The sequence below is a fragment of the Phyllostomus hastatus genome, unplaced genomic scaffold, assembly GCF_019186645.2.
Source record: "Phyllostomus hastatus isolate PE091 unplaced genomic scaffold, TTU_PhHast_1.1 phas_scaffold_182, whole genome shotgun sequence".
In the NCBI taxonomy this organism is placed as follows: Eukaryota; Metazoa; Chordata; class Mammalia; order Chiroptera; family Phyllostomidae; genus Phyllostomus; species Phyllostomus hastatus.
Genome location: NW_025334013.1, coordinates 8799779 through 8817642, shown reverse-complemented (window position 1 = coordinate 8817642; position 17864 = coordinate 8799779). Strand labels below are relative to the sequence as shown.

Below are 17864 nucleotides of genomic sequence, written 5' to 3'. Positions count from 1 at the left end.
CTTGCCGGCACTGTGCTGGAAGCCGCGGAGACATAAACAAAAGCCCAAACGCAAAAGTGTAGAGGCCCCAAGAGTGACTGTGATAGATGAGAGTGGACGTTTGTTATATACTTGTGGAGATGAGACTAAGAGAGGCTATTTGAACACGACAAGGAACTGGGCAGAGCTACTGCAAAAAAACCCCTGAAATGCTTCTCAGTGTCTTCACCTCCTCAGAGCTGTGTCCTCGGTACCCCTCTGCAGGTGCCCCTCTTTCCTGAGGGAGGGTCACCCAAGGAAGGGTCTGCGCTACCGGGTTCAACTTCACAGTCCCCAGCCCCTTGTTTGCAGGGTAGTGGCTGCTAGACACAGCCTGCCAGGGACACAGCCCTGGCTCCATAGCTCATTATTCTGTGACCTTGAGAGAGGCACTTGACCTCCAGAAGGCTTCAGTTTCCTTCTCTGGAAGCCAGGGATCATCATAGCAACTAGACACAGGCTGCTGTGAGGATTAAGTGAGATAAAGTGTGTAGAGGGCTTAGCTCAATGGCTGGCACAAGTCGGCACTTAACAGATGCCAGCCATTCTTCCTCCTGCTCCTGCTCTTCCTTTAACTTTAATTACTGCCAACCCTGAAGGACTGAGGTCTTCCAAGAGAGTTGGGAAGTTGGTGCACTGGGGTGTCAGCGGTGGGCTCAGGGGTCATTGCCAAAGGGAAGGAAAATCTTGGAAGCAGGGTCAGGATATGATACCCAGGTGAACTTCCCACCTGGAGATTGTTCCTGGACTCCCAGCTGCAGCTGCAAGCCCCGCCCAGTGGCTCCTGTGATTGACCCTGACCTGAGTTCTCCATTGTCATGTGTCAATCCAACACCCAATCAAACATCCATTTAGGGTACAGGGTACCTTCCACTGAACCACCGAATTACTTCTGAAAATCCCGCCAGATAAAACAATGCCTCCTAACAAAGGAAGGCTTTCTTGACTAACGCTCTTTAATACTACTTAATAATAATAACAACAGCTATCGCTTACTAAGGGTTCACTGCGAACGAGGTGCTGGGGTAAGAACTTTACATAATTATCTCCTTCAATTTTGTTCATCATCGTTTTCCACCTGGGCCACGGAGTCCCAGGAAGGTGACAGCCTCGCCTAAGGTCACAAAGCTGTCGGTGCTCGGCTGCCAACACAGGTCCCCCTGACTCTGGAACTGGGTCCCCTTAACCGCGGCTGCTGTTGCTGCCCTTCGTGTGTTCATGTGGTTCCGTTTACAGCAAAAGCAAACTCCAGGCCAACTCATGGCGTAATGTTATCAGTGAGTCCGGTGAGTGTTTTCTGCACAATATAACACGTGATGTGCAAAGGGGGGTCCACCAGAGGTTGACCTGGCCCAATGTCAATGCAAAGATGTATCGCACACTGTGCACATATGGAAGGCCACCCTTCTCTCGGAACACTGGACCACAAGGCACCGGCCAGTCAGTACGGGCAACAGCCCGTTGGGCAGAGCGTGGCCCCGACCCACTGGTATGTGCGACTGTGCCAGGGTGCAGAGCTAGTGTCTGCCCTCAGGCCCGCCCCCTCCACCTGTCAGTCATGCAGAGACAAACTTGATTAGGCTACCTCTTGGATCTCTGTTCTTGAGAGAGTGGGCCAAACGGGGTTTGCCTTCAGTAGTTTCTGGACATTTTTCTCCATTCTGAGAGTCTTTAAGTCTAGACATGATTCTTCCAGGTGGTCCTTATGATCTAGAAAAGAAATCATTTAGATTCAACAGAAAGGCTCAGGAAGAAGGTATTGCATGTCATGATCACAGCTACTACTGACTGGTCTTGTCCAAGGTCACACAGCGAACGGGAGGCTGCAGGAACAGGGACGGGACTTGAACCCGGGCTTCTGGGTCCTGGCCCAGTGCTCCATCAGCAGCGAGCTCAGCGCCCGGAGAGCCCTACCCCTTCTGCGCCGGTATCCGAGGGGGCTCCCCAAGGCGGACCCTTGCACAGTGTTGCTTGCTCCATGAGAAACTTTCCACCAGACCACAGTGAAATAAGAAAAAGTAGGACAATGTATGGGGTTTTCATGAAATCCTATTTATTTAATAGCAAGTTCTGCACTCGGCTACCCATTTTTTTTTTTTTTTTTGTACGACAACATCCTCTCGGTTGTGCAGTTAGAGGTGTAGAAGGCAGTGGTCCTGGCAGAGCGGCCAGCTCCCACAGCGAACCCCAGAGTCGGAGGCCGACTGGGAAGGAGGGAACTTACTCGAGGAGCAGGCCTTCTCCAGCTCCTTGATTCGCACCCGGAGTTCAGACAGGGCCTTTTTCTGACGCTGAATGACTTCCTCGTGTCGGGACCCTTTGCACTTGACCCCCAGGTCACTGAAGGACTGCTCCTGCGGCCAGAATGGTACAGACAGCAGCTTTACTGGGGGCGAGACTTCTCTTACGTTCACAGAAGTGCGAACAATACACACACAGCAGAAACCTGTCACTGAGCTCTTTGGGAAATATTGTGAAGGGGCGCCAGCAGGGAAGGGGTTCAAAATTTTCACTTTGAACATAAAGTCACACCTAGGAAGATTTCCAACGTTCCTACCTATTTAGCGTAACTACAAATAGCATAGCTATAAACAAAAGATCCCCTCATTGTTGCCTCCCCATGTTTGGTTTCTATCTCATCAAAGCTGAGGTTTCCTTTTGCTGTCATGCCGTCTCCTCCAGAAGGGGCATTTTTAGATGAGAAGTGTGGTGCGTGCTTCCTAACTGGTAATAAGGATGGCCGTTTAACACTCGCCAGGGGGAATTTGACAGGCGGGCTCTTGGCTGCTCTGGAGAAAGGAGACCTCTCCCACCCCTGAGACCTCCGAGGCCCTAGAACGGCTCTGTCCAACCTGCAAAGCGGGACACCTTCTCTGTCTGTACCACCCACCCTGGTGGCCACTGGCCACACAGCTAGCATGGGGCTTACGAGGGCACAGGCCAGCAAAGGTCTTCCTCATCTTTTACGGGTCATGCACCCCTTTGAGGACACAGGATTCCTTCCTCCAAAAAAAATGCATGAACACACAGTAAGTTGCATTTGACTTCTGGGGGTTCAGGGATTCCCCGAAGGCCCGTCATGGGCTCCAGGTGAAACGACACTTCTCTAGGGTACTCGACTCACTCGTTCACACGTTCATGCACTTCACAAAGATCTACTGAGCCCCTCTGGGTGCTGAGCCTCATTCTAGGTGCTGGGGGCTCAGACGGAAACAAAACCGGCAACATTGCTACCGCCCTGGTTTCTGTATCCTGGGGCGGGGAGACGGACAGTAAGCCGGAGAAGTGTGGAAAAGACGTGGTGGACGGTGGCAAGTGTTAGAGAGACAACAATGGCAATGGGATAGGATGTTGGGAACGGTTTTCAGTTGTGGGTAGAGCTGCTAGGGAAGGTCCCAGCCAAGTGGCAAGAAAGGGAAGAAACGGACAATTTGGTTCCTTTATAACAATTTTGGCTCACTTCACACATTCAGGAAATATGCACACACACGTAGAGTGCCAGGCGCTGTTCTGGCCACCGGGGCGAGATCAGGGGGGCAGGCGGACGAGCCCCGCTGCTGTGGGGCTCCGGGCGAGACAGCAGACAGGCACAGAGATAATTCCAGAAAGTGGCGAACGCTCCCAGGAGAACGGAGCTCTTGCTTTGAGTCATCAGATGCTTAGTAAAGGCTCATCTGACACGTCCCAGGCCCTAGGGTAGCCATGCTGGCCACTGAGGGCGCCAGCCCGCGGCTGCCCTGGAGGAGCCCAGCAGCCCGGCGGCCGAGGCCCTGCGAGCGGGGGCTGCAACCCATACCGCACCCCCACGGCCCCTCCACTGGCTCCTCCAGGCTCCGCCCCCTGACGCCCCATTGCAAACAGCTCCCCCGTCCATCCTCTCCATCCTGAACCCTCCCATGTGTTTCCTCAGAGCGCTCTCCCCACCGGACACTTTCTTTGGTTTGACTTGGTTGCTGCCTGTCTCTCCCTTTTCAGAATGTGGGCTCTGTGAGCGAAACCTTTGTCTCCACCGCAGCCTGTGCCCAAGCACAGGAGACGCTCAATAAACACGCAGCCCGAGGGAAGCGAGGTCAGAAAAACGGGAGCTGGAAGGAGCTCGCCCTGCTTTCTGGCTGGCACCAGGGCTCAGCAGCGGAGAGAAGGGGTGCTCCACCCTGGGTGCACTTAGTAGGACCTCACTGGGCCCCATCCCTGGCTCCAGCCCACTCATAGGATGCGCAGTCAGTCTACTTCCCCATTGGTTCTACGCTAGCCTCGCTCTCTTTGTGGGTGTGTGTTTGCCCTGGGGGTAAATACCTGAAGTGTCGAGTGTGCGTGTGTGTGCACGCACGTGTGCATGTGTCTGCTGTGTGTGGGGGTGGGGGGCAGGAGATACTGACCCTGGGGTAGGATAGCCTGGCGGCGAGGCTCGGTGACAGCTTTTCCCCCGCATGAAGAGCGCGCCTGAGCCCGACGTGACCCTGAACTCATGGCCCTTCTGGGAACTTGTTTATTCAGAGAAGACGGAGATTCTTTCTCATACAACTCTAAAGCCCTCTGACCCACTTTGGCTTAGAACGCAGGAAGTGGCCCGAGCGTGGAAACCACTCTGAGACGGAAAAATCCTTTCTTCCTTTTATCTCTCAGCCGCCTTCCTCCTCTGCTAATCCCGCCTCATAATGGAAACAAACCCTTGTGGGGAGCAGTTGGCAGTCCATCCCGGCCAACACGTGCGCGCGGAGTTGGAGGGGCGCTGGGGTGGGCGGAAACCCTGTGCGTCCTCCTCTGCACCCAGCACAGGGCCTGGCATACAGCAGGCACTCAGTAGTTGTTGAATGAGTGAGTGAATACGGGTCAGGTCTTGCACTAAGAGTCGGGATTCCGGCAGGAGTGGGACCCGTTCTCCGCCCTGCGGAGCTCAGCTGCGTGGGCCCGCCGCAGCCCCAGCTCCGGGCCACGCCGTGCAGCAAGAAGACACTTCTGTGAAGTGCTCTGGGCCGCGGTCAGTGCCAAGGACAGCTGCTGGGCCGCCGAGCCCTTTCGTTGGAGCTGTGTGCGGCCCTGGCTCACGGCTGTTTGGCAGGAGTAAAGCGTCTTTGAGGAAGCAGGAAGGCAGGCTGACACATTTGGCTCCGTTTCCAAGTGAAAATCCAAAGCCCATTACTGAACCGCCCTGCTCTCTAGTTTCATAAAGCAAAGCGGGGGGGTGGGGGAGTGACACCCCGGGACTCCAGGAAACTGGGCCCCCCCGGGAGCACCGTGCCCACGGTCAGCCAACCATGGACAACGGGAGCATCGCGGGCCCAGCCACGGGGGCAGAGGCTGAGTGCCACCTTCAAGGGTGGCACAATGAAGCCTGTCCTCGCGCAGACACACTCTCTGTTTGCTGCACAGCTGGGACAGCAGACACGCACAGGCTGCTGGGCAGGCACCTGAGAGAGGTCGCCACGGAGCGTCAATGGTGCTGCTCTTTGGGAAGGCAGCGAGGCCCCATCAGGCACCACTGAGGACGTCCTCTGGACCCGGCAACTTCACACCTTGGGATTTGTTCCACACACGTGAGAGGATACTGACTCAGTGATGTGTGAACGCCGAAACCACCTAAATGTCCACCTTCGGGGGACTGCCTGGACGAAAGGGACATGGCGGAGTTCTATGCGGCCGTTTAAAAGAAGGAGGTAGATCTTACATACTTACTTGAAAAGATGCCCCTTAACTAGTGTTATATGGGGAAAATTTTATAGAATTTGGCTTGATACTATTATTTTGCAAAAAAAAAGCTATGAAATAAATAGATTATAAATAAATATATGTTTGTGTGTGTGTTTATGAATAAACTTTATTTCTCAACACCCCCACGAGGTGATTAGTGACTGTCCTTTCTGCCACTGTCAGGACGAGGGGATTGGCTCACAGTAACCTGAGGTCACAGTTTCTGAGGGGAGGATCCCGGCAGCCCCGGATCCAGGCCAGGTCTTAACCGCCGCACAGACTGACTGTGCAAGGGTGCCTAAGGTCCGATGGCACACGTGCTGACCGCTGACAGCTGTCTGGTGACGGCAATGGGAGAGGCAGGGCTTCTGCTTTTTTACTTTTGCATCGCACAGAAGCAAGTGCTATTTTTGGAACTCAGAATGAGAATGTTTTCCACAGTGGAGAAAGCCACCGCTGGGCTCTCTCTTCCTCAGCCAGCCCCTCCGGGCTCCCAGGACTGGCCGGGCACTCACCTCCTGGCTGCTCAGGAAAGCGTCGGTGCGGACCGGCTCTATCTGCACCGAGATGTCGCGCATCTGGGCCGCGCTCCTGGGCTTCTGCTGCTTGTCCTTGTGCGGCTGGAGTCTGTGCTCCTCCCGGGAGGCTCTAGGGCAGAGCAGATGAGTCACGGGGCTGCACAAGTTTCCGGGAACCAAGTTTCCGGGAACCGCGGGCTCCCTTTGTGTCCCCGTCAGAATGGGAGAAGGAACTCTGTTTGCAAGCCCCCTGCCCACAGATTCTGGAGAATGTAGTGTCAGCAGCTTTCCAGGAGAGTGGCAGGAGGAGTCGGCACCCACCTGCCCTTGCGTCCCACCCGGGGCCTGTGGGACACCTGCTGCGCCACTCACAGGGCATTTGCTGTGTGAATGCTACTTCTCACTCGGTTTGGAGGTTGGCCCGTCCCCTTCTCACACCAGCCCCATGGGCTGGGGACTCGCCTTGCCCCGTTTTACAGGCAAGGACAGAGACACGCAGCCATTTGCCCTCGGTCACAGAGCTCGTAAGTGGAAGTGCCTGGCTTTGAACCCAGACAGCCTGCGTCTTGAGTCTGTTCTTTCTTTCTTTCTTTATTTTTTTTAAAGATTTTATTTATTTATTTTTAGACAGGGAAGGTAGGGAAATAGAGAGAGAGCGAGAGAGAAACATCAATGTGCGGTTGCTGGGGGTCACGGCCTGCAACCCAGGCATGTACCCTGGCTGGGAATCGAACCTGTGACATTTGTTCTTTCTTTCTTTATTTTTGATCCTCACTGGAGGTTATGTTTATTGGTTTTTAGAGAGAGAGGAAAGGGGAGAGAGAGGAAGAGAGAAACATTGGTGTAAGATGGATACATCGATTGGTTGTCTTCTGTCCACTCCCCAACCTGGGATTGAGCCCACACTCTAGGTATGTGCCCTGACCGGGAATCGAACCAGCAACTTTGGGTGTACGGGATGGTGCTTCCATCACTGATCCACCAGCCAGGGCTGGAGCCTGTTTTTCTAACCACCGTGTGACTCTGTTTTGGCTATGGGCCATGAGGTACAAAAAGCCACAGTGTATACACAAGACATCAATCTTACTTAAACTTTCTTGGAGAAAACATTATATTTATGTCAAACTATGGATAAGTTATGGATGAAAATGCAAACTCACATATATTTTTTAAACAAATCCCTGGGACAGGGATATTTTATATTTATTTTAAGCTGACCTCTCACACCACTAGTTTATACAGTTGTTCAATAAATATTTATTAATTTCCATATGTGCTAGGCACCATGGGAATGCTGGGAAGCGATTCCAGGCAAGGTCAGTATAGACCCTGTCATCATGGGGAAGGCAGACAATGAAACAGGCAACTAAACACAGCTTGAATGAGGGACCCCAGGCAGAGCAGGAGCCCTTGTCTATGTTTGGTGAGGGTGAGGGACTGAGGACTTCCTGGAGGAAGTGGCATTTAAGCCCATTATCATCTGGAATAGTGGGCAGGAATGTTTAGAAGCACAGAACTAAGCAAAGCTCTGTTTCAACTGATGAGGTTGTGAAGCAGTGAAATACATCATCCATCTGTCCGTCTGTCCGTCCATCCATCCATCCATCCATCCACTCAGCCATCTCCTCAATCATCTCTCCCCGAGCCCCTTCTCTCTGTGCACGGTTCCCCGGGCACTCGGGTGCGCCCGGGCTCCCCACGCCACGCAGACCTTCCCACACACCTGAATGCCTCCTTGAGCACCTGCAGCTCCCTGTCCTTCCTCTCCACCTGGCCGGTCATCTGTGCCATCTTTTCCTTGAGCGCACTCAGTTCGTTCTTTTGCTGTTGGACCAGAGCCACGTTCCTCTCCAGTTCCAGCTTCTGCTTCTCGTTGAGCTCCCCTGGGGGCGACATGAAAGCTGGTGAGGGGACGTCCTGCCTTGGATTTCCGCTAGGGATGCAGCAGATCTGGAGAGAACCAGAGGAGGGTCTGCCCTCCAGGGATTGTCTGGGGGCTTCAGCAGCAGCCAGGAGGTCTGCTTTCATCCTAGCAAACACCAGCAAAATAGTACACGAGCGTACCTCTCAGTGAGTGCTGGCTCTGTGAGCACCGGGTGCTCTGGTCTCACCCAGTGTCACCCGGCAGATGCTGTCTGTCCCCATCTCTGTACCTATGGCATCATAGGACACTCTTTCTGCTGCCTGCTTCTGCAGCTGTGTGCCTAAGGGTGCTCTAAGGCCTCCGGAGTCTGCTCCGCTCAGCTGTCCACCAGGTGCAGCAGCCTCCCACCAATGACGGGTGGAGATGAGTACACGGCTCAGCTCCCTCACCCTCAGGTGGGCACCCCCAAAGTTTGAGCTTGGAGCTCCTTCACCCCACTGTAGGTGGCCCCGCTGTGCACATCAACCCTTGGAAGCAAGTGAGTCTCAGGTGCTTTTGCTTCACAGGGAGGGGACCTCAGAGAAGACACCTGTCCCTAGGTCCCGAAGCTGGTGAGTGCCAGGGCTTGGACATGTTGCCCTGCCCCAAGGGGAGCCTTTGCTCCGAGAGTCAGGTTCTCAGTGGTAAACGGGGATTCTCCCCAAGAAGGAAAGCTGCATTTCATCGCAGAGGTCCAGATCCCTCTGAAGGATGCCCCCCATGTACCCCTGATACCCAATCAGTGCCACAGCCGGGGTACAGCTTCTGCTGACCCAGCCCAGGAAAGCGGATCCAGTAGGATTTTTAACGCCACACTTTCCAGCTCTCCAGCTGCGGTTCTCCCCTTTCTGCAAGGGCGCCAGGAAGTCAGAGACACAGACACAGGCCCGCATACAAACCTCTCAGATCTGACATTAGGCCGTGGGCGTCGGACAGGTTTTTCCTTAAGCTCATGATGACCTCCTGCTGAGACAGGATTTCCTTCTGAGCCATCAGTAAGTCCTCTCTGAAATTCACAGAAACAGGCAAAGTCAGTCTTCGCAGTCCTGCGTGTGGTGCCCGGGAGGGGCCAAACACAAACGCAAAGCGGTGCCCCACGGGTCGTGGTCCACGAGGTACCGGTCCCGACGAGGGGGAGAAGTACATGCGTGAAGAATTCTCAAAACAAAGATTCACTTTGAGGTACGGTCATTAAAAAGAAACACATCGAGGTAGAGAAAGGGTCCCGCGTGGGTTCTGTCTGAGGTTGGAATGGGACCTGCACGAGGGGAGGGCGACACCGCTCCCTGCTCAGGCATCTGTCAGCAGAGCTGATAGGCTGGTGGACGTCTGACCTTCGGTGGAGAGGGGAGGGAAGCCTATTTCGGGGGGGCGGGGCTCGGGGATTCTCTGCAGACGAGGAAGGAGGGAGGAGGAGAGGCTGGCTTCTGTTCTCACACCAGCTGTTTTTAGGTTCTGATGGAGACGAGTGGGGCTGGAAGCGAAAGAATGGGGCTCAGGGGACCCTTTGTGGAAAGGTGGGCTTTGGGACCCAGACAACCATGGGGACACAGGCAGGGCGAGATGAGGACAGCTGCTTCCCCCGCCACGCCTCAGAGGGCAGGACATCTTTGGGACCACGAGCTCAGGGTGGCTGACGGATGGCCACGCCCAGTGAGGGGTATTCCGTGGGGAAGGGCCCCGAGTAGCAGGTGAGGGGCCTCGCTGGGGTGTAAGTGGGAAGAACACGGGGTGTGTTTCTGAGCACGTGTGAGACCCCCTCGGCCCTGAGGGACACATGTGTGTACACACGTGTGTGTGTGCTGGGGGAAGGTTGAGGGCTAGCACGTTCCGATGGGGGTTAAGAGCCCTTGGGCAGGAATTCGTGTCATTTCATTTGAGTTCACAGGCTTTTGAAATTCAGGCTCTTCTTCTATAGACATTTCAAGGGAGGGTGCGTATATGTTATGAAATAGAGCAAAATACTGGCAGGTCGCACGTCAAAGTAAAACACTGGTGAAACAAACAGCACATGTATATATATACATACATACGTGTATATGTGTCTATCACCTCTATCTATCTATCTATCTATCTATCCATCTATCTATCATCTATCTATATAATCTCCTTGGCTGTAAGTCTTCCCACTGGAGGATGACACTTTAAGACTCCGGGGTGTTCACAAGCTAATGAAGTGGGACAGAGGGAGCACTGTGGCTGCTGGCTCTCCTCCCAGCCCGCCTACTGGTGCCCTCTCAGAGAGCGTGGGTACCAGGAGGTGGGGGATCTCTGCCTTTTGGGGCTTAAAACCCCGATGCCATTAGACTTTGATAACTGGAATTTGGTGCAAGGATCAGGCTGGTGCTGTGCCTTCTTTCAGAACCTTCCTGAACCCTTCCAAAAGCACATGAGTGCCTTTTCTTGGGTACATGCTGCTTGGTGCTGGCTTTGCCAACCACGGGTTTTGTTCCTCTGGAAACTGTCAGTTCCTGGAGGCTCAAGGGGCAGACTTTCGGGTTGGGAGGGATCTTCAAGGTCATTCCGTGCAACCTCTTAACCCTCCCTAGGGCCTTTCCACCAAGGGGTCTCCACTTTGTGGAACCCGCACCGTCTGCTGGTCTCCAGCAGGTCCCTGGGAAAAACAGCTCGCCATTGTGTGAGCTCGGCACACACTTCCTTATCACGCAAACAGGGCAGCTGAGGTCTGTCCAGGCGATGTGACTTGCCCAGGGCCGCACGACTGGAGAGGGCTGAGCTGGGGCATGAGCACAGAGCGGCCCACATTCTTTCACGACACCACCCTGACTGGCTGAATGAGTGGAGTGATTGCAATAACGGCAAGAGGAACACGGACTCAAGTCCTCGTTTCAGGTTCCGACGACGTGGCCAGGAGCCGGAGGTTGGCTGGCTGTCCTTGCTCACGTGCGCGCCAGGGAGGGAGCTCCGGCGCTGACACGCCCTCTGGGTACTCACATCAAGTGGTCAGACACTGCGTCTTTGGCCCCGGTCTCCAGCGGGGGCCCTGCCGGACGGTCCTGCTGTGCCTCCTTCTCCTGGGCTGAACCGGAGGGACAAGGGAACGTTGTCACGGTCCCGCAACCCATGCCTTCCTTCCCCGAGGCCTATTAACTTGTCGACACACCTGCGTCTTCCCATCTTATAAACTCTCCCCACACCCGGCAGCCCTCCCCGCCCAATGGGACCCGCCATGTGTTCTGTGTCATGGGCTGAGGACCCTCTCCCCCTGTGATAAGCTCGTGAGATTGCTCTAGCTGCTCTGTAAGGCACCGGTCATGAACTCCGTACCGGTGAGGAAACGGGCACGGGACTGACAGAACCTGCACCCACCCAGCAGGCGGGTGGGAGGCGGGGCCTTAACCACCGGGCCACACCCCCGACCTATTTCCTCCTCTCCACCCCGACAAGGGCCACATCCTGTCCTCATCGTCCACTTGGTCCTCAGGCCACCGCCCCTGGCTTCCGCCCTCACCGCTCAGTCACACGCTTGCTCGCTCACTCACTCACTCACTCACTCAACAGTTCTCATCGAATGTCTGCATTAGGGTAGGCTCCGGTCTAAGTGTGGGTGACAAAGATGCGTCACCCTTTAGGTCCCAGCTTCAGCACCCTCCCTCCGACCAGGACCTGGGGTGGGAAACTGAGTCCCGCTCCGTGCCCTCGCCATGGTGCCCTGTCCATCCTGGGTCACCTGCCAGGGCAGCAATTTGCTCCACTGCAGGGACCCTGCCTTCTTGCCCACCACCGAATCCTCAGTGCCTGCAATGAACTTGCAACGTGACAGGTGCTCGATGAAGAGCGCTGAGTGAATGGACACTCGGGGCGAGCCCCGACACCTCGTCAGCTGGCCTGAGGCCGGGCCGTGGTTCTCAGCCAGGAGTGGGTTTGCTGCCCCTGGGGGACATCTGTCAGCGCCTGCAGGCATTCTAGGTTGTCACACTGAGGTGGGGGGTGCTGCTGTCGTCTAGTGGAAAGAGGCTGGGATGGTGCTCAACGCCCTACAGTGCACAGGGCGCCCTCCTGCCTCCACCGTCCCAACAAAGAGTTACCCCATCCCAGATGTCAACAGTGCTGAGACCCAGAGCCCCTCTCCGAGAGAGCGGAGTCAGCGGCCCCTGCCTTCGAGGGTAGTGGAAGTGCCTCTCCAGGCCGCGGGCGTCTTTGCACTAAACACGCCGCCCTGACCGTTTAGGGCAGATACATGCTCACTGCTCTGAGTTCTGTTTTAGCCTTTTCTGGGCATCTCTTCTAAGAAACAAGCCCTGCCTGGTTATGGAAGTGCTTTAGACAAAGTCACCAATCGCTGCTGGCGGAGGGAAGTCTTTGCAAGGACCCCGCCTAGGAGGTATCCGTGTAGAAAAGGTGACCCCTGCCATGCTGCCCCCACGGCCCCGCCAGCCAGGGCAGCCTGGGCCTCTCCTGGCTGGCTGGCTCGGTACCAAGGGCATCCACACTCGTCCTCCTCATTACCCCCATTGAGCTGGCGCTCTGGGGCCCCTAACCTTGCTTTGTAACAAGAACAAAAGGGGCTCCAGGAATGAGTGAGCTTCTCAGTGGGCGGAGACCTTTCCTTACCCATCGGCCTACAGGGACCCACAGGACAGTCCAAACCTGCCCTGACATTAAGATTTCCTCATGGTCTCTTGGCACCTACCTGAGTCATTGTCCTTCAAAGTTGCGATCTCTCCTTCTATTTTCTTGTGGTGTTCAGTCACTTTTCTGAGTCTCTTTTCCAGACTCACGATCGTCTGGGAGTGCTGTTTGATTTGCTCCTTGTATTCCACGATTTCCTCCTCGAACCCGCGTTTCTGCGATTCTTGTTCTTCCTGGAGGGCCTTGATCGTCTGCTGCTGCAGCTGTATCCGCCCCTCCATCATGACCTGGGGGGAGAGAAGCAGTTCCCACAGCCCCGGGAGCCTGATCGGACGACAGCGACAGGAAAGCCGGGGCCCCTTTGCTCCCACAGGGGACCCCGGCGTGGTCCCACCGCAGGGCCTTTGCACGGTCGTTCCTGCTGCGTGGTACACTGCTCCACCCCTCCCCCCACCCCGGCTCCTTGCACAGCTGGCTCCTCCTTTTTCAGGTTTCAGCTCCAGTGCTACCTCCTCAGAGAGGCCCTCCCTGACTACCTAACTGCAGCAGCAGCCTGAGACACTTTCTATCCCATCACCTGTTCTGTTTTCCCTGAGGTGCTCGCCACCATCCGAATTATCTCCTTTCTCTATTTCTCACGCCCACTAGAACGAAGCTCCATGAAGAGCACGCACTGTTCTTTTCTTATTTACCACCACGCCCCCAGTGTCAATCAACGCCTAGATCCCTGCCACAGCACGGGGCCTAGATGCTCAGCAGATAGTCACTGAGTGAATGAATGAATGAATGAATGAACACTTTAGTAAGAAAGAAGTGGATGGATTTGTATTTCTTAAGAACCAGAAATGACCAGTGGCCCCCCGATGGAGAATTGCACCCCCTGCCGTGTCTGCCCTGTCCTTCCCGCGGCTCTCCTGGGGCGCTGCTGTCTCGGCCTCATCCTCACCCCGCACCCCCGCTCTCCGACCAGCCTTTTCCTGCGCTCAGGGGACCCCAACCTCCTGCTCCCTGTTCCCATCACACGCTGGGCCTCCACAGTCCCTTTCCTCCCGATGCACGTTCTGTGCCTGAGGAACTCACACGCATTTGGCAAAGTCTGAAGACATTTTTGGTTGTTACAACGAGGTGGGGGGAGGGTGCCCCTGGCATCTGGTGGGTGGAGATCAGGGATGTCGCTACACAGCCCACAGCGCGCCGGACGCTCCCCCATTCCCACATGCACACCAGGGAAGCGCCCTCGGACCCAGACCGCCAGCAGCGCCCAGGCCGAGAACCCTCCGGTCTGAACCCGGAGTTCCCGCGGCGCTGCGGCCTTGCACGGAGGGGAACCGCTCCCGTCTCTCACCATTTTCGTCTTGGCGGTTTCCAGCTCCGTCAAAGTCTCACTCAGTTTCATGCCGAGGCTCTCCGCTCTCAGGCTCTCGGCCGCCCTTGTTTTCTGAGTCTCTTCTACCTCGGCCAGGGCGTCATTTAATTTATTATTTAAAACGTCTTCTTTTTGCACTTTTAAATCGATTTCCTAGACAAACGACAAACACCAAATTAATTTCAGGAATACATTCACCCTAGCCTCTCCCGTCCCTGTTTTCAGACGGGGGGGAACTCCATTCTCTTATTGGTCCTGCTGATTCTCAAGTCCAAAGTCCGTGCTGTCTCTGGAAGGTTCCAGGTATCCTAGAACTCTTATGTTCATTCAGCTGACATCTGTCTCCCTGTGATTTCTGGTCTCTGAGCTCAGTTCTGTCACCTGGAGCTCTCTGAGTAAGTTTTATCTCTTTTTAATGAGAGAGCCCTTTCAATATTTGAGGCAAGCTGTCGTGTTGAGCTCTCAATCTATTTTCCAGGATAAATGTGCCGAGTTCCTTCATGTCCCCCCTCCCCTGCCCCCTGCCCATCACAGGACCTGCCTTCAGGACACTCCTCCACTGTCCCCCTCGGCTCTGGTGCCGGGATGACCGCCCTCCCCCTCGGGTCCCCGCCAGACTGGACTGCAGTCACCATGTCCTTGCACACCCTGTCCTTCCTCCCGCAACCCATGCGTCCAATCTCCGACTGTCGCCGTCCCGGCCAATCCGAGTCCCTCCTCAGACAGAGTGCCGTGTGGGCCTCACGACAGGCACTGTGCCGGCCGCCTGACAAACTCAGTCACTTATTTGACTTTATGACTATTTTTAGGACAGTTTTAGGTTTACGGCAAAATCGAGGGGAAGGTGCCGGGAGGTCCCATACACCCCCGCCCCCCCACACGCACAACCTCCCCCACTGGCGGCATCCCCGACTGGGTGGTCCGGGTGTTACAGTTCACGAGTCTGTGTGGACCCAGCATCATCACCCATGTCCTCAGGTGACGTGAGGGTTCACACGTGTGGGTTGGGCCCACACATGTGGGTTGGGCCAGCGTGCAAAGACACGTGTCCACCGGTACAGTGTCACACAGAGAACCCTCACTGACCTAAAAACCCTCCACGCTCCTCCTGTCCGCCCCTCCCCCAATCCCTGATGCTTTTACTGCCTCCCTAGTTTCGTCTTTTCCAGAATATCATGTCATTGAAATGAAACAGTGTGGAGACTTTTCACAAGCCTTATCTACCCCAACCTTAAAATATATTCTTGAGACGTGGTGCTGGGCGCTCTGTCGGTGGCAATATAACCTGGCGTGACCTTTCGGGGAGGTCATTTGAGAACAGGTACCGTGAGCCTGAAAATGTGCACACCCCGTGACCCCGTAGTTCTACTTTTGGGAGTTTATTAGAAGCATGCGCCCCGCCTGTGCACCAAGACTGACGCCCAGGGCCCCCCCCCACGCATCTTTCTCATGAGGAGGGAGAAGCTGTCCCGGTGCCTGGCCACAGCGGAGAGGAGATGCATCGGGGTCCACCCGACACAGTGCACACCTGCGCCGCCCTTCAACGTGTCGGCAGGCTGTGGGGGGACGTTCAATGATACGGAGGCGCTTTTATGATACGGGAAGTGGAAAAGCAGCATCCCAACCAGTGCGGATGGTTTTAACAGCACGGTCACTACTCGCAGGAGATTGATGTATTTGTAAAAGTCCACCCTCATCTCAACATAAAGTTGGGCTGGAGGGAGTCCCATCCGGACGTCACTCGTGATAGCTCTGCTCAGCGGGGTCACGGACCGTTTTTATTTTCCTTTAAGTGATTTTCTGTGTGTCAAATTGTCAAGAGCAAATCGGTGCTCCTTTCATAATTGGGAAACGGATTTTTTAACGAAAAACGAACAAAATCCTCCCTCCCCCACAAACACCATTTTCACCATGCAGTGTCCCCACCGGAGAGCTGGCTCATTCTCTTGGCATCACCCCTGAACTCCTGATTCTTTTTCGGGGCCCTGACACTGCCGTGACTGCTGAGAGTCCCAGTGCGGACAACGTGTGGACCGGGCCTGGGGGGATGCTCACGGGGGTCCCTGGCAGCCACCCCTCAGAGCAGCCCATCACCTGCAGCTCGCAGGGAGACGCTCCGGGTGTCCCGGAGAACCCACAGCAAACCGAGATGGTGTCTCTGAGGGGCCTCGAAGCTGCGGGTCACACTGGCCAACGCCTTTGCTCTTCGTCAGCTACTCAAGGACAGGGGAACAAGGTTCACTGTTCCCACGAGTCTGAATTTATTTTTCTTCTCCACTTTCCTCTCTTTCTTTTTCTTTTATTTTAAGATTTTATTCATCCATTTTTAGAGAGGGAAGAGAGGGAGAAAGAGAGAGAGAGAGAGAGAAACATCAATGTGCAGTTGCTGGGGGTCATGGCCTGCAACCCAGGAATGTGCCCTGACTGGGAATCGAACCTGCGACACTTTGGTTCGCAGCCCGCGCTCAATCCACTGAGCTACGCCAGCCAGGGCTCCCCTCTTTCTTCTATATAAATCCTATTTTTGCCCATGTAGATGAAATCAATCTTTCCATCGCTCTTCTGTGTATACAGCTCAAACAGCATTCAAATAAGCAACTCTGCGTGAGCGTGTCTTTGACCTTGTGATTCCTTGATCTCTGCTGGTAAGCAGGGAGTCGCTGCTGTGGAGTCCTGTTTCTCCTTGTCTGGTATGATGCCACCAGCCTGCCTGGACCATTGTCACAAGGCCCCGCCCACTGATGTCATTGTTGTTCCACGGTGGTTGTTCCAGACACTGTTGGCTGCACAACAGAGTCCTTTATACGATGATCCTCAGGGAACATCGTAGGGGACTGGTTTGTTTCATCTGGCAAACGTGACTCAGCCCTGCATGGAAAACCTACAGAAGCGAGGTGGTAGGCAGGAGCCAGACCATCAAACCGAGTTTTCCCGTGGGAATCAGGCCTAGAAAATGCACACAGACTGTTATGGCTTGCTCTGGCTAAAGCTCCATCACCCTGGTCTAAAACAACAAATGTGTATTGTCTGTGTTCAAGGTAATTTCCAAAGCCTGTGTGAATTCTCCCAAGGACGGAGCTAATCAGCTCGCTGCCTTTCCTTTCTGCATGTTATTTTCATTTCCTTGATTGTATCTAAAATGTAGACAATAATATTCTATGTAATAGATAATAAATCTTTCTCTGATGTAAGACCTGAGAAAAATAATGACCCTAGCCTATCTAGGCAAGGGTCGGCGCGCTCTCCTCTTGAGAGAGTGGCCGAGGCACTCAGAGGTCCTCCCCCCTTGAGAGAGTGGCCGTGCCGTCCCCTTTTCTCCGCAGGATTGCCGTCTCCTGTGCATTTTTCCCGTCTCCGGTCACAGCAGGTGGACTCTGCTGGCCGGAGTCCGCCACAGAACATTCTCTCTGGGTCGAGTACCAAGGACAGTCCAACTTTCAAGAGCGACGAGTCCACTTTCATCCATGAAGTGCGCAGGCAGCTGGACCTCCCCTTTCACGGTAACTGTTAGAATAAAAACTGGGGCCCCTTCACTGGTTTCACGATCCACACTTTTTTTTGCATTATCTCCTTCCTGATCTACTTTGTGCCCCAACTAATCCACTTAAGAGATTTAATTTCCGCTTTTCTCGTAGCCCTACATGATCTTATGGGAGGTCCCATGGTGAGTCATCTGGGGGGTCGGGTCTGCTCTCTCGGGCTCTCTCTCAGCCTGCAGCATCGCGCCTGCGTGCTGGGAGTCCTCCAGGAGCTGGCCAGTCTGTGTCACCTCCCT

The 17864-nt window shown here is 54.8% G+C and overlaps 1 protein-coding gene across 1 annotated transcript in view; it reads right to left on the bottom strand.

Annotated features, from left to right (window-relative positions):
* FHAD1 (forkhead associated phosphopeptide binding domain 1) overlaps nucleotides 1–17864 on the bottom strand; it is a 109645-nt gene that overhangs the window by 14275 nt on the left and 77506 nt on the right. Inside the window, exons 20-27 of the mRNA XM_045858425.1 lie at nucleotides 14069–14242; nucleotides 12785–13010; nucleotides 11086–11170; nucleotides 9030–9136; nucleotides 7951–8110; nucleotides 6225–6357; nucleotides 2243–2372; nucleotides 1604–1728 (exon numbers count right to left, since the gene is read on the bottom strand). Of these exons, the coding sequence (XP_045714381.1) occupies nucleotides 1604–1728; nucleotides 2243–2372; nucleotides 6225–6357; nucleotides 7951–8110; nucleotides 9030–9136; nucleotides 11086–11170; nucleotides 12785–13010; nucleotides 14069–14242 (1140 nt within the window). The remainder of the gene's footprint in view (nucleotides 1–1603; nucleotides 1729–2242; nucleotides 2373–6224; nucleotides 6358–7950; nucleotides 8111–9029; nucleotides 9137–11085; nucleotides 11171–12784; nucleotides 13011–14068; nucleotides 14243–17864) is intronic.